The 15,924-nt window shown below is 52.7% G+C and overlaps 1 protein-coding gene across 1 annotated transcript in view; it reads left to right on the top strand.

Moving 5' to 3' along the window:
• Positions 1-313: 313 nt before the first annotated feature.
• TTLL1 (tubulin tyrosine ligase like 1) overlaps positions 314-15,924 on the top strand; it is a 21,397-nt gene continuing 5,786 nt past the window's right edge. The window contains exons 1-5 of the mRNA XM_023222237.2: positions 314-619; positions 888-996; positions 5,509-5,652; positions 9,051-9,137; positions 10,486-10,649. Coding sequence (XP_023078005.2) covers positions 618-619; positions 888-996; positions 5,509-5,652; positions 9,051-9,137; positions 10,486-10,649 — 506 coding nt within the window. The 5' untranslated portion in view covers positions 314-617. The remainder of the gene's footprint in view (positions 620-887; positions 997-5,508; positions 5,653-9,050; positions 9,138-10,485; positions 10,650-15,924) is intronic.

Raw genomic sequence — 15,924 nt, 5'->3', positions numbered from 1 at the left:
CAGGCGCCCGCCACCATGCCCGGCTAATTTTTTGTGTTTTTAGTGGAGACGGGGTTTCACCGTGTTAGCCAGGATGGTCTCGATCTCCTGACCTCATGATCCGCCTGCCTCAGCCTCCCAAAGTGCTGGGATTACAGGCGTCAGCCACCGCCCCCAGCCAGGTTAAAGTGATTGTAATGCCTCAGCCTCCTGAGTATCTGGGATTACAGGCACACACCACCATACCCGGCTAATTCTTTTTCTTTTTAGTAGAGACAGGGTTTCGCCATGCTGACCGGGCTCATCTTGAACTCCTGACCTGAAGTGATGCACCTGCCTCGGGCTCCCAAAGTGCTGGGATTACAGACGTGAGCCACTGCTCCCGGCTGAAGCTCTAATTTTTTAATTTTAATGAAGTCCAGCTTATCAGTTATTCCTTTCATGGATTGTGTCTTCAGTATTCCATCTTTTACTGTCGAATTTTTACTTTTTCTGCGATATTTAGGTTTGTGTCTCAATCTAATAAAGAAGCCTACGTGATCTCTCTCTATATCAACAACCCGTTACTAATTGGCGGGAGGAAGTTCGACCTGCGCTTGTACGTTCTGGTGTCCACGTACCGTCCGCTACGCTGTTACATGTAAGCGTCCCTGAGGTTTTGGTTCCCTCTTGATTGTGTTTTCACCCAAAACATCTTTCTTCTTAGCACCATTGTGAGGTTTGGTGAAACAGTGCATGTGCGGTGCCTGGCACGGGGCAGGGATTGAGGGAAGTAAGAGCAGTCAGGCCTGATGCTGATGTGAGTCGTGTAAATCACACACACAAAAGCAGCTCTTTTTAGAGAATGAAGTGGTGTCTTTTCTTTGTGTTTCTCCTCAGAGTTTGAATTAATCTACATTCCCACCTAGGTATAAGCTTGGGTTTTGCCGGTTTTGCACAGTGAAATACACCCCGAGTACCAGCGAGCTGGACAACATGTTCGTTCACCTCACCAACGTCGCCATCCAGAAACACGGGGTGAGTGCGTCCTTTCATTCGTGCTTACAGAAATGGACTGACTTTCAGGCCGGGCACGGTGGCTCACGCTTGTAATCCCAGCGCTTTGGGAGGCTGAGGTGGGTAGACCACCTGAGGTCAGGAGTTGGAGACCAGTCTGGCCCACGTGGCGAAACCCCATCTCTACTAAAAATATAAAAATTAGGCCGGGCGTGCCGGACGCAGTGGCTCACGCCTGTAATCCCAGCGCTTTGGGAGGCTGAGGCGGGTGGATCACGAGGGCAGGAGATTGAGACCATCCTGGCTCACACGGTAAAGCCCCGTCTCTACTAAAAATACAAAAAATTAGCCGGGCGTGGTGGCATGCGCCTGTCGTCCCTGGCATGAACACAGGAGGCTGAGCTTGCAGTGAGCCGAGATTGCGCCACCGCACTCCAGCCTCGGCGACAGAGCGAGACTCCATCTCAAAAAAAAAAAATATATATATTAGGCCGGGTGTGGTGGCTCATGCCTGTAATCCCAGCACTTGGGAGGCCAAGGCGGGTGGATCACCTGAGGTCAGGGGTTCAAGATCAGCCTGACCAACACAATGAAACCCTGTCTCTACTAAAAAAAAAATACAGAAATTACCATGGTGGCTGGCACCTGTAATTCCAGCTACTCGGGAAGCTGAGACAGGAGAATCACTTTGAATCGGGAGGCAGAGGTTGCAGTGAGCCAAGATAGCACCAACTTTGTGGGTTTCTTTCTTCTGTTTTTGCAAGAACAGGGTGGGTATAGGAGTGATACTTGAAGAGTATCCTGGTCTAAGCCTAGCACTGATGGGACTGGGAGGCTCTAGGCATCAGATCAGGCGGGCTGGCATGGGGCACATCAGCTGAATGCCCGGGGCTGTGGGGGGGCACCTGGAGAAAGAAGGCAGCAGGCTCAAGCCCTGCCTTTCTAGTTCTCTGTCCTCGGGCAAGTCAGTGTAACTCTCAGAGCCTCAGTTTCTCCATTTATAAAAGGAAGTCATGGTATTACCTGGCGGGACTGTGGGAGGATGTCATGAGGTGACTTCTGTTTAGACTGTCCCTGAGGTACCCTGCCTCAACTTACAATTTTTCAAGCGTCCAGGGTTGTGAAAGCGACATGCATTCAGTAGGAACCGTACTTCAAGTACCCATGCAACCATTATTTTTTCTTTGAGTACAGTAGTCAATAAATTACCTGAGGCATTTTACACTTTATTATAAAGTAGGTTTTGTGTTAGATGATTTTGCCCAACTTCAGGCTATTGTAAGTATTCTGAGCATGTTTTAGATAGGCAAGGCTATGATATTCAGTAGGTTAGGTGTATTAAATGCACTTTTTCTTTTCTTTTTGAGGTGGAGTCTCGCTCTGTTGCCCAGGCTGGAGTGCAGTGGCGCGATCTTGGCTCACTGCAACGTCTGCCTCCCGGGTTCAAGTGATTCTCTGCCTCAGCCTCCTCAGTAGCTGGGATTACAGGCATGCGCCACCATGCCTGGCTAATTTTGTATTTTTGTCAGAGACGGGGTTTCCTCCATGTTGGTCAGGCTGGTCTCGAACTCCTGACCTCAGGTGATCTGCCTGCATCGGCCTTCCAAAGTGCTGGGATTAGAGGTGCCCAGCCAAGTGCACTTTCAATTGATGATATTTTCTTTTTTTTTTTTTTTTGAGGCGGAGTCTTGCTCTGTCGCCCGGACTGGAGTGCAGTGGCCGGATCTCAGCTCACTGCAAGCTCCGCCTCCCGGGTTTACACCATTCTCCTGCCTCAGCCTCCCGAGTAGCTGGGACTACAGGCGCCCGCCATCTCGCCCGGCTAGTTTTTTGTATTTTTTAGTAGAGACGGGGTTTCACCGTGTAGACCAGGATGGTCTCGATCTCCTGACCTCGTGATCCACCCGTCTCGGCCTCCCAAAGTGCTGGGATTACAGGCTTGAGCCCCGCGCCCGGCCAGTTGGTTCCCTTCTGAGTGCCCAGGACACAGTGATAGGCAAAGCCTACCTTAGTACCTACTCTCATGGATCGCAGAGCTTCCAGGGGAGATAGTCATCAACTGATCACCCTGATGGACATGAAATTACAAACCGAGCTGCTTACTCTGAAAGTGAGGAACACACATCTAGAAGAGCATGGAACAAAAGAAGCCCCTCATCCAGTGGTTGGAGAAGGCTTCCCTGCAAAGCAGTGCTGGAGCTGAGATCTAAAGCATGAGTCGGGATAATCCAGAGGAGGCAGGGAAGGTTCCAAAGTGGTGGGTACAGCGTGTACCGAGGCCGTTGCCAGAGCGAGCATCACAGGGGCTGAAAGGACACCAAGGTGGCGGGAGCCCCTGGCGTGAGGGCAGTGGATGGAGAGGGACTGGAGAGGCCAGCGAGGGCAGACACACAGGGCGTTGTGGGCCCGGTTCAGGTTTGGGGCTCTCATTTCACCCCAACACAAACCAAAAGTCTCGTTTCTTTATGAAAGACTCTTTCTTTGTTTTGAATCTTCTTTGAATGGAAGCCTTGAATGCTCTGATCTTTTTTCTAATTTGAGGAGAAAGAAAGTGAGTATTGGTATGAAATATGCATTTCTGAAGAAGCTGCTGAAGCGTGTGTTCAGATGAGGCTGGACTCGGTCCTCCGCCCATCACTTACCTCTGTGTGACGTGGGCAGCTCACCAGCCCTCCGGGCCCACAGCTGCCAACAGGAGCCAGGGGTTCATCTCGCTGGTCTTGGGATGACGATGGCCACCGTTTACCGGGGCCAAGTGGTTTCCACATGTGGCTGGCCTAACTCACTTCCCCTTCAGGTCTTCCTGAGAGCAAACCAAGCAAGTGTCAGTTTTACAAATTTTATTTTTTATTTATGTCTTTATTATTATTAGTTTTTTTAGACAGAGTCTTGCTCTGTCACCCAGGCTGGAGTGCAGTGGCGCAATCTCGGTTCACTGCAGCCTCCGCCTCTTGGATTCACACCATTCTCCTGCCTCAGCCCCCCAGGTAACTGGGGTTATAGGTGCGTGCCACCACACCTGGCTGGGGTTTTTAGTAGAGACGAGGTTTCACCACGTTGGCCAGGTTGGTCTCGAACTCCTGACCTCAGGTGATCCTCTCACCTTGGCTTCCCAAAGTGCTGGGATTACAGGCGTGAGCCACCGTGCCTGGAATTTCTTTTAAAATGTGGTTAATTCTCCTTTTATCTGCTTTGAGTCAGTGGTGTTTGCTCGAGCAGTTAGTAGGCTGATTTTGTTTTAGTTCATGGTTCTCACTTTATACTTAGAAAATGAAATTGCAGTCTCCTAACAATGTAATACATTTGGGTATTTTCTAGCCCTTTGCCTTCAAAGGCAAGCATTGTATGGAGAATTAATTTTCAGAGATGGCAAAACAGGAAGAGCTCAGAACTGGCTCAGAACATTTGGGCTGGGGGCCCAGCCCCATCCCAGCCCAGGAGGAAAGCTTGGCCGAGTAACAGCTCTGAGCCCGGCCTCGTCTGTGAAATGGAATGATAATGGCAACTTCTCAAGGTTGTTGGAGAGTTATGGGTGTGGTGCTTTTACGCTGCAGTGTGCAGCCCAGGCGTGTCTTAGGCTGGCTTCCCCAGGAAAGGCTGGGGTAGAAGTCAGCAAGCTGATGTTGCTGCAGTGGAGGCCTCCGCCCACCCCGGGGCGCTGTGGAGCAGGGGTGGCCCTGCAGAGCTGTCCTGGAGGGAGCAGGGCCTGACACGTGGCATCAGCCAGACATGGTATGCTGTTGACCTTGGGGAGGCTTTCACCCTGGATTAGGCGTTCCCTCAAGCCAAGGGCACTCCCAGTGAGGGTGAGTCTCAGCTGGAAGAACGAGTGCCTTGGTCTTGAAGGGTATTCCGGCAGCACTCCACAGCCTGTGCTGTGAGGCATAAATGATTAAGCCTGAGAGTCTTAGGGAGATGAGCATTTAAAAATACCCACGTAAGGCCAGGCACGGTGGCTCACGGTGCAGTGAGCCGAGATCATGCCGTTGCACTCCAGCCTGGGCGACAGAGAGAGACTCTGTCTCAAAAAAAAAAAAAAAACAAAAACCCACATAATAGGAGGCCCAGGTGGCCGGGCACAGAGGCTCATGCCTGTAATCTCAACACTTTGGGAGGCCAAGGCAGGAGGAGATCACTTGAGGCCAGGAGTTCAAGACCAGTCTGGGCAACGTAGTGAGACCTCTTCTCTAAAAAAATTTAAAAATCAGCTAGGCATGGTGGCACATGCCTCTAGTCCCAGTTACTTGGGAGGCTGAGGTGAGAGGATCGCTTGAGCTCAAAAGGTCAAGGCTGCAGTGCACCAAAGTCATGCCACTGCACTCCAGCTTGGGGGACGGAGTGAGACTCTATCTTAAAACAAAACGGAAAATAGCTGGCCCAGATCTCCCTGGGGTAAGGATCTGGACATTTGCCTTGTTGCTGCATGCCCATACCCAGGGGGCACTCCAGAAATGCTTGGGGGATGCAGCGGTTCCACTGGGTTCCTCTGGGGTGCATAACCTGAGGGATGCCTGCCCGCTTTCCTGTCACCAGGAGGACTACAACCACATCCATGGGGGCAAGTGGACAGTGAGCAACCTGCGGCTGTACTTGGAGAGCACCCGCGGCAAGGAGGTGACCAGCAAGCTGTTCGATGAGATCCACTGGATCATCGTGCAGTCTTTGAAGGCTGTGGCGGTGAGTTTGCTGTGGGCGGGGGAGCCAGCTCCCAGGGCATGTTTGGGAGTCGGGGGGCTTGCTGTTCTTGTTAAAAATACCTGTTTTCAGCTGTGCGCAGTGGCTCACGCCTGTAATCCCAGCACTTTGGGAGGCTGAGGCAGGCAGATCACCTGAGGTCAGAAGTTTGAGACTAGTCTGGCCCACATACATGGTGAAACCCTGTCTCTATTAAAAGTACAAAAATTAGCCAGGCGTGGTGACATGCATGTGTAATCCCAGCTGCTTGGGAGGCTGAGGCAGGAGAATTGCTTGAACCCGGGAGGCGGAGGTTTCAGTGAGCGGAGATCGCACCACTGCACTCCAGCCTGGGTGATAGAGTGAGACTCTGTCTCAAAAAACAAAGAACAGGCCGGGCACATTGGCTCACGCCTGTAATCCCAGCACTCTGAGAGGCTGAGGCGGGCGGATCACCTGAGGTCAGAAGTTCAAGACCAGCCTGGCCATGGTGAAACCATGTCTCTACTAAAAATACAAAAAATTCGCTGGGCATGGTGGTGCGTGCCTGTAATCCCAGCTACTCAGGAAGCCGAGGCAGGAGAATTGCTTGAATCCGAGAGGGCGGAGGTTGCAGTGAGGCAAGATTGCACCATTGCACTCCAGCCTGGGCGACAAAAGGGAAACTCCGTCTCCAAGATTGCGCTCCAGTCTGGGCAAAGAGAGCAAAACTCTGTCTCAAAAAAAAAAAAAAAAAAAAGCCTGTTTTGATGTTCTTGCCACCTGCACGTCTGCCAGAGGCTGCAGTTTTTTCGGGGAGGGAAAGGGGCCAGCTTCCAGCCCAGTGCCGCCCTGGGGTGAGCTGGGCTAGCCTCTCAGGTGTAGCCACAGGCCTTGGCCCCTTCACTCCTCTTGTACCCACCAAGTCAATAATAACTGTTTTGACATAAAGTGATATATTGGAGATGGACTTCCAGCAGCCTTTTGTCTGTAGATGTCCTGACTTGAGTATTTCATAGATATTTTGGACTGGAAATAGCATGCCTCTTCTTTTTTTTTTTTTTTTGAGACGGAGTCTCGCTCTGTGGCCCAGGCTGGAGTGCAGTGGCCGGATCTCAGCTCACTACAAGCTCCGCCTCCCGGGTTTACGCCATTCTCCAGCCTCAGCCTCCCGAGTAGCTGGGACTACAGGCGCCCGCCACCTCGCCCGGCTAGTTTTTTGTATTTTTAGTAGAGACAGGGGTTTCACCGTGTTAGCCAGGATGGTCTCCATCTCCTGACCTCGTGATCCGCCCGTCTCGGCCTCCCAAAGTGCTGGGATTACAGGCTTGAGCCACCGCGCCCGGCCACCTCTTCTTTTTTTTATCTTCTCATTTTTTGTTTATTTGCTGGTTTGCAGTTGGCATTCGTGTTTTGCTTTACAGTGTTAAAGCAGGTGCACATCTATTTTCAAGGAAGATGAGAGAAATGAACATTTGAGCACCAGCAAGCTGGCTACTATTAGTATTTCCGGGGCCGGGCACTGTGGCTCACGCCTCTAATCCCAGGACTCTGAGAGGCCGAGGTGGAGGATCACGTAAGCCCGCAAGTTTGAGAATTGTGGTAACAAAGCAAGACTCTGTTTTTTTTTTTTTGAGGCGGAGTCTCATTCTGTCACCCAGGCTGAAATGCAGTGGCACTATCTTGGCCCACTGCAACCTCCAATTCCCTGGTTCAAGCGATTCTCCTGCCTTAGCCTCCCAAGTACCTGGGATTACAGGCATGTGCCACAACGCCCAGCTAATTTTTGTATTTTTAGTACACACAGAGTTTCACCATGTTGGCCAGGCTGTTCTCGATCTCCTGACCTCATGATCTCCCCACCTCAGCTTCCCAAGGTGCTGGGATTACAGATGTGAGCCTCTGCGCCTGGCCAAGACCTGCTTTTTTTTTTTTTTTTTTGTGAGGCAGAGTCTCACTCTGTCACGCAGGCTGGAGTGCAGTGGTGCCATCTTGGCTCACTGCAAGCTCCGCCTCCCAGGTACAAGCCATTCTCCTGTCTCAGCCTCCCAAGTAGCTGGGATTACAGGCACACGCCACCATGCCCCACTAATTTTTTGTATTTTTAGTAGAGACGGGGTTTCACCATGTTGGCCAGGCTGGTCTCGAACTCCCGACCTCAGGTGATCCACCTGCCTCAGCCTCCCAAAGTGCTGGGATTACAGACATCAGCCACTGCACCCAGCCAGGCTTCTTTTGTTTGTTTGTTTTAAGTGACAGGTTCTTGCTCTGTCACCCAGGCTGGAGTGTAGTGACGCGTTCATGGCTCACTGTACTCCACCACTCCTCATGGCACTCTTCTTCCTCCCAGCCTCCAGCCGTCCCGAGTAGCTGGGACTTCAGGCACATACCACCACAGCCAGCTAAATGTTTTATTTCTTGTAGAGGCAGGGGTCTCACTGTGTTGCCCAGGCTGGTCTCAAACTCCTGGGCTCAAGTGATCCTCCCACCTTGCCCTCCCAAAGTGCTGGGATTACGGGCATGAGCCACTGCACCCAGCCTCAGGTGATGTTATTTATGTATCTGGAGAACAGTTGATCTAAGGTGTATCTAAGTGAAACGGAATTAAAAATTACAAAGGAGCCGGGCGCGGTGGCTCAAGCCTGTAATCCCAGCACTTTGGGAGGCCGAGACGGGCGGATCACGAGGTCAGGAGATTGAGACCCTCCTGGCTAACACGGTGAAACCCCGTCTCTACTAAAAATACAAAAAAAAAAATTAGCCGGGCGAGGTGGCGGGCGCCTGTGGTCCCAGCCACTCGGGAGGCTGAGGCAGGAGAATGGTGTGAACCCAGGAGGCGGAGGTTGCGGTGAGCTGAGATCCGGCCACTGCACTCCAGCCTGGGCGACAGAGCAAGACTCCGTCTCAAAAAAAAAAAAAAAATTACAAAGGAAATTCAAAAATTTGTATGTAAATGGATTTACTTTTGTCACTGGGAACAGAGGTTAATAGTCTGGCACCCGGATCCCTAAGGGCCTGGGAAGGGGTGATGGGCAGCCTGGGGGACAGTTTGTGTTTGTCTGTGATAAGCCTGCACAGACTTTCACTGCAGGTTCTGGGCTTGGAGCTGGACACCTGTCCACTCTGATGCCAGTCTCACGCCAGCAGCGGGGTTGGGTGCTAGTCAAGCCTCTGGTGAGTGAGATGCAGAGATGCCCGTTACGGTTCCATCAGTTCCCTCTATCAGGCTGAGGAAAGTGTCCAGTGTCTGAGCTCTGCGGGAGGAAGAGGGAGAGGAGGGAAGGAAGCGTTTGTGGTGGAGGGTGGGAACCCTTGCTGTGGGAGGTCGGGACCGTGGGCTGATCCTGCTTGTTTCTGAGGCGTTGGTCTCGGCTGCGCCCTTCGATGCTGGCCATGTCGCCCACTGGTCACTCTCTCTCCAGCCGGTGATGAACAATGACAAGCACTGCTTTGAATGCTATGGCTATGACATCATCATTGACGACAAGCTGAAGCCCTGGCTGATCGAGGTAACCACGGGAGCACCCACACCTGGTCACACCACACACAACCCCCGACATGCTTCTGCCCTGACTCGGGCCCAGCAGTCCCCCAGGCCCTGGATGTTTCTCAGGCCAGGCAGGGAAGGAATGATGTTCAGGTTTGATGGTTTACTGATAGTTACATTATAAGCACATTCCTGCACTGCTCCTCTCCCAGAGCCCAGCCCACGACAGGGAGCTGTGGCCCATCTCATGTGAACTTGGTGGTGATGACACCTCCAGGGTGCCTCTAGGCTAGTCCATCCTCCCTCAGTCCTGCACCCTGTCCCCCGGGCCCTCCCCTGTCCTCATGGGTGACAGTGTTCCTGTCTAGGAAAGCAGCTCACAACCTCGGCAGCCCTTGGCCAGCAGGAGCACTCTCCTGAGGGAAGGAACTCCTCTGCTGTTCTTCGGCGTCTATGAACGTCGAGTTTGGAAGTGGATTCCTCTGCCAAGATCAGTGGGTGGAGAGGATGTCGTGGTGGCTGTCTGTTTAGCACTGCCTCCTGACACCAAGCCTGGCTGGTGCGACCTCAGCCACAGTGGGCGCCGGCGCACTTATCAGAGGCCCCAGCTTCAAACCCGCCTTGCCCAACTGTTGCCCTGGAGCCAGGAGGAGGAGCTTCAGGCCTCCAAGGGGACGTAAGAACTCCGGCTCTATTGGTTATTGGTTCATCTCCCCGCACGCCCTCCCAACCAAGTTCATTTGCCAGTGCACGGCTCGGGCCCTTCATCTCGGTCACATTTTGAGCCAGGATACCCGAGTCCACAATAGCAGGTTGTAGGGAGTGGTTCTCTGTGGTAGAGTCATGGGAACCCCTGCAGGAAGCTGCCGGAAGAGCCAAGTGAGCTGGTTCCATCGTAGCATTTTCCAGGCAACTCCTTATGCCGCCACAGCTGGGTGTGTGAGCGGGGAATAGATCGCCAGTGTTCGTACTTTCTTGTCCTCCATGTTAAACAGTATAACTTGAGGCCGGCTGCGGTGGTCACTCCTGTAATCCCAGCACTTTGGGAGGCTGAGGCAGGTGGATCACCTGAGGTCGGGAATTCAAGACCAGCCTGGCCAACATGGCAAAATGCCGCCTCTACTAAAAATAAAATTGGCCAGGTGTGGTGGTGCGCACTGTAATCCCAGCTACTGGAGAGACTGAGGCAGGAGAATTGCTTGAACTTGGGAGGCTGAGGTTGCAGTGAGCTGAGATAGTGCCGTCTCAAAAAAAAAGAAAAAAAAACTTGACTAAAGCGTGCAGCAGCCAGCATCTCCTTCTGCAATGCACGTTTTCATTCCAAAAGAGCAGGGGACACAGCTGAGGAACGTGGGTCTTTCGTCTCACAGGTGAACGCGTCCCCGTCTCTCACGTCCAGCACTGCCAATGATCGAATCCTTAAGTATAACCTGATTAATGACACCCTCAACATCGCCGTCCCGAACGGCGAAATCCCAGACTGCAAATGGAACAAGTCGCCCCCAAAGGAAGTCCTCGGCAATTACGAGATTCTGTAAGTGTGTGCCACTGTGTGCTTGTTCTTCTGTATTTCCGAATGGCATGTGCCATAGCCCAGCTCGGATTTCTGGGCATATGTGGGTTCCCCTTATTTGGGCAGAGCGTTTCATTTACTAATGACATTATAGGATAGACTGTGTTGTAGCAGAAAAGCAATTTGTTTATTTATTTTACTATTATTATTATTTTGAGAGGAATTCTCACTCTGTCGCCAAGGCTGGATTGCAGTGGCACAATCTCGGCTCACTGCAACCTCCACCTCCTAGGTTCAAGCAGTTCTCCTGCCTCAGCCTCCCTAGTAGCTGGGATTATAGGCATGTGTTACCATTCCTGGCTAATTTTTGTAGTTTTAGTAGAGACACGGTTTCACCATGTTGGCCAGGCTGGTCTTGAATTCCTGACCTCAAGTGATCCTCCCACCTCGGCCTCCCAAAGTGCTGAGATTACAAGCGTGAGCCACTGCACACAGCCCAGAAAAGCAGTTTGGGTGCTAAACTTGATCATTGTGGATTCTCCTGCTTATGACATACGTGTGGTGCACTGATCACGTGTCAGGTCCCCATTGGCTGCCGGGATAGCTAGAGCAGGCTGGATGGAGTGCCTGTTTCTCACAGGTCACCGGGGCTCATTCCCTGGCTTTGCCACATAGAGCTGGGTGACAGGGAGGAACTCAGTGCAACTGTTTGAGCCTCAGTTTGTCCACCTTTAAATAGGTATAATAAGCCGGGTGCAGTGGCTCACGCCTGTAATCCCAGCATTTTGGGAGGCCGAGGCAGGCAGATCACCTGAGGTCAGGAGTTCAAGACCAGGCTGGCCAATGTGGCGAAACCCCATCTCTACAAAAAAAAAAAAAAAAAGGGGTTATAAGAAGATCTGTCTTACAGAGTGGCAGAGCGGGAAGGGAATAGCTAACTTTCGAGGGCTTGTCATGTGTCAGAAACTGTGCGGAATGCTTTACACACAGTATCAATTCCTTTCCCCAATAATATTTTGAAGTAGGTAAGACTATTAGCTCCATTTCACGGCTGTGGAAACAAAGGCTTAGGGCAGTTCCATGGCATACTTGTAGTGACGAAAGTGGGAACAAAGTGAGAGCCCATCAGGAGTGTGGTGGCTGAACACAGTATGGTTCATTCATTCTGTGGTCTATTAGGTGGGCTTTAAAAAGATTGAACTGGCTGGCTGCGGTGGCTCACACCCAGCACTTTGGGAAGCCGAAGCGGGCAGATCACGAGGTCAGGAGTTCAAGACCAGCCTGATCAACATGGTGAAACCCTGTCTCTACTAAAAATACAAAAATTAGCTGGGCATGGTGGTGTGCACCTGTAATCTGAGCTACTCAGGAGGCTGAGGCAGCAGAATTGCTTGAACCCGGGAGGCGGAGGTTGCAGTGAGCCCACATTGCACCCCTGCACTCCAGCCTGAGCAACAGAGTGAGACTGTCTCAAAAACAAAAGCAAAAACCAAAAAAAGATTGACCCAGAGCTGTGGGGCTTGGGAGGTTGCCTGGGAAAAACACACTGCAGAAAAGGGTGTATAGTTTATTCCTTGTAAAACATTGGCCTCAGAGTCCCCTGTGTGTACATACAGTGACGTGTGCAGTGGCTTACATGCGAATGCGTGAGCGGGAAAACGTGGAAGGACACACATCCTGTTGTTGTCATCGATAACTGCGGTCGAGTGGGTGTGGAGGGAGCCAAAAAAGAGAGAAACAGACGGCAGTAAAAGGCGGAGGAGTAGGTGTGTTAGGATCACAGTTACATGCTTCTGTCAAAGCAAAACTGTGCGTTTCGTTTAAATTTTTAAAAAACAAAGGAAGAAATACTTAGTGAAATTTACACACACACATAAGAGACTTCAGGCTTGCAGCTGGTAGGCGCTGCTGGTGGGAGGATTTGAACACCGGCCCAGGACTCTGGAACCCACGCTCAGCTGCCTCCTGCCCCTGCTGTGGGTGATGTGTGGTGTGGATGTGCATGTCCCAGCTCATTGTCTGGGACAGGAGGAGCAGGTGGAAGGGGAGTTTAGATGGAAGTACGCTGGGCTTGCTGGCAACCTCGGGGCCTCTACAGGGTGGTGGCTGTGAACTTCAGGGGCAAGCAGTCAGTGTGTGTGGTTAGCTGTTCTCTCGCTCCATGGTCAGCTGCCCAGGCTAGGTACAGAGAAGGCAGAGGGTTGGGAGGGACCAGGGTTGGGAGCTTGTGATGGCAAGAGAGAGGGCAGCGGGGACAGGGAGAAGGCGGGGGTGGGTGGCAGTCCCGCAGGGAGGAGGGTTGTTGGAGTCGGGCACTAGGGAAGTGGGCTGGGGGGAGAAGGGGCAGTGGTCAGGGAGTGAGCCTTGGAGATGATGTGAGGGGTGATGAGGCTTGGGGACTCCCTGGGGATGGGACTGACATGGAGTAGAGGATGGGGTCGCCAGAGGTCAGGGAGTTGGGGGTTTCATCTGTTTGGTCATTGCCATCACCTGCCACCATGAACTAGGAGCCTGGCTCTCCGAGGGATCTGGGGTGGTGACCTGGAGGACTGGAGGTGACTGTGCGAGGAGGGAGGTAACTGTGGTGACCAGGCCTGGAAAGAGCTGGGGGTTTTAGAGAGGAGGCCCCTCCAACCGGGAGTACGATGGGTGGAAGAGAAAGCAGCCTCCGTACCAGGAGCTGCAGGGGAAGCAGCTCTCCCAGGAGACTCAGGAACCCGTTAGAACAGAAAAGGGAAGCGGAGAGTGAAGGACAAGCGGAGGGCAATGGCGGCTGCGACAATGGGCAGAGAGTTCTGGAGCCTACAGAGGGCGATTCTGGGGATGGGGTCAGACTGGGATTGGCAGCCTGGGAGGTGAAGGGTAACGTCAGGGTTGGGGACGGCAACTGCAATGGTGGCCTTGGGGGCTGGGTCCTGATGGCCTCTGTGCTGGAGGACCAAGGGGGTCTGTGAGGGTGCACAGGGGTGGGGACCGTTGCAGGGAGACTTGTCAGTAGCATGAGGACCTTGGGGGGTTCTCTTCAGTCCAGCTGAGTGAGGATGGTGGGGAGGCTGGCCTGTTGGGAGTGTGTGGAGCCTGTGCCCTGTCCAGCCCGTGGCCTTCTTGAGGGAGAGGGCCAGACTTACCATCTCCAGGCTAAGAAGCAGAGGCCAGGCCAGGCATGGTGGCTCATACCTGTAATCCCAGCACTTTGGGAGGCTAAGGCAGGTGGATCACCTGAGGTCATGAGTTCAAGACCAGCCCAGCCAACATGGTGAAACCCTGTCTCTACTGAAAATACAAAAATTAGGCAGGTGTGGTGGTAGGCACCTGTAATCCCAGCTACTTGGGAGGCTGAGGGCAGGAGAATGGCTTGAACCTGGGAGGTGGAGGTTGCAGTGAGCCGAGATCGTGCCACTGCACTCCAGCCTGGGCAACAGAGCAAAACTCTGCCTTAAAACAAAAAAGAAAAAGAAAAAAACAAAAAAACAGAAAAGAAGAAGCAGAGGCCAGCGCCTCACTGCTTTTAGTTGAACAGACAATAAGGTGACCTCCCTCCCTGATCCAGCCGTCCTCTCCCGGCTCCTGAGGGGTAATGGAAGGCCTTTGTGTAGAGCTGATGGCTTCTAAACGCTTCCAGTCGGGGCTTGCTTCCCCTAGGCATTCAGATGATCAAAGAACCTCAGCTCCATTTTCAGGTGCAGCCACCTGCAGCAGTAGCAGTTGGTGCTGACTGCCAGGGCCATGTCATCTGAGCGGTGCTGCCCATCCATGCCAGGTGCTCTGTGTGCCCACAGCAACCCCTCAGAGCCCAGCAGCATCTAGTGGAGGACACTGGCTGCATGAGGTCACTCCCAGCACTTTGGGAGGCCAAGGCGGGCAGGAGGCAGCTGACGTGCCCCAGGACACGCCATTGGCTGTGGCCCCACAAGGCCTGGCACTTTGCATCTGCCACCTCCAGGACCCTGTTCTGAAGTTGCTGGCTGTACTTTTACAGCCTTTAAAAAACCCTAATAGTGACTAGATTCTTTCTGTGAAAACCCAGAAGAAAAGCCTGCTAGAACAGGAACTTCGAAGAACCATCTCGGCTCTGATTCTCCTCAGCGTTGGCTCAGTAGGTGGCCAGACCACCCCTGGGAACAGCACATCCCAGTGCCAGCTGCTTGCCAAATGCTCCTTTCTGTTTGTTTTGTTTTTTGAGCCGCACAGATCAGCACAAGTGCTCCGTGAAACTGGTCACCATATGTGGTCCTTTTCTCCATTCATTCAGTACGTTCCTATCCACCAGACCTTGAGCAAGCTGCTGGGGGCAGCCAGGAACCAGACAGACGGCCACTGCAGCCCCCTGGCCACTGAGGCAAACACGGAGGGGCAGTGGAGTGACGACATTTATGAATGTGGAGTCCCAGTGGGTCGGGGTATCTGGTCCTGTGGAGACGGACCCGGGAGGCATCCTGGAGGACCCCCGACCCAGGCAGATTCCAGAGTTCCGGGGGTGTCCTGTCTGGCTTCCTTGTGTCACAGGGACTGTGGCTATGTCTCTCCTTCGAGAGCCAGGGAGGAAGCAAACCCGTGTCACTGTCCTGACAGCCCCACCCTGGTGCAGAGCCTGGACGCCTGTGGTGTCTGCTTCACAGACAGAAGTCAGAAAATGCAGCCAGGTGCGCTGGCTCATGCCTCTAATCCCAGCGCTTTGGGAGACCAAGGCAGGCAGATTGCTTGAGCTCAGGGGTTTGAGACCAGCCTGGCAACGTGATGAAGCCCCATCTCTACCAAAAATACAAAAAATTAGCCGGGCATGGAGGCATGTGCCTGTAATCCCAGCTACTTGGGAGGCCGAGGCATGAGAATCTCTTGAACCCAGGAGGCAGAGGTTGCAGTGAGCCGAGATTGCACCACTACACTCCAGTCTGCATGACCATTTCAAAAAAAAGTAGTCAGAAAATGCTTTCTTCCCTCCTGCTCTTTCAGTCCCAGTTTGCCACCAGAAGCACAATGTAGAAAATGCATTCTTTAACCTCAGAAGTTTCTCTTTTTTTTTCTTTTTTTTTTTTTGAGACGGAGTCTCGCTCTGTTGCCAGGCTGGGGTGCAGTGGCGTGACCTCGGCTCACTGCAACCTCCGCCTCCCTGGTTCAAGCGATTCTCTTGCCTCAGCCTGCCAAGTAGCTGGGATTACGGGCATGCGCCACCACGCCCAGCTAATTTTTGTATTTTTAGTAGAGACGGGGTTTCACCATGTTGGCCAGGATGATCTCGATCTCCTGACCTCGTGATCCACCCACCTCGGCCTCCCAAAGTGCTGGGATTACAGGC

Source organism: Piliocolobus tephrosceles, chromosome 19, assembly GCF_002776525.5.
Source record: "Piliocolobus tephrosceles isolate RC106 chromosome 19, ASM277652v3, whole genome shotgun sequence".
Taxonomy (NCBI): Eukaryota; Metazoa; Chordata; class Mammalia; order Primates; family Cercopithecidae; genus Piliocolobus; species Piliocolobus tephrosceles.
Note: the sequence above shows the minus strand (reverse complement) of the source record. Positions and strands in the feature narration are given on the sequence as shown.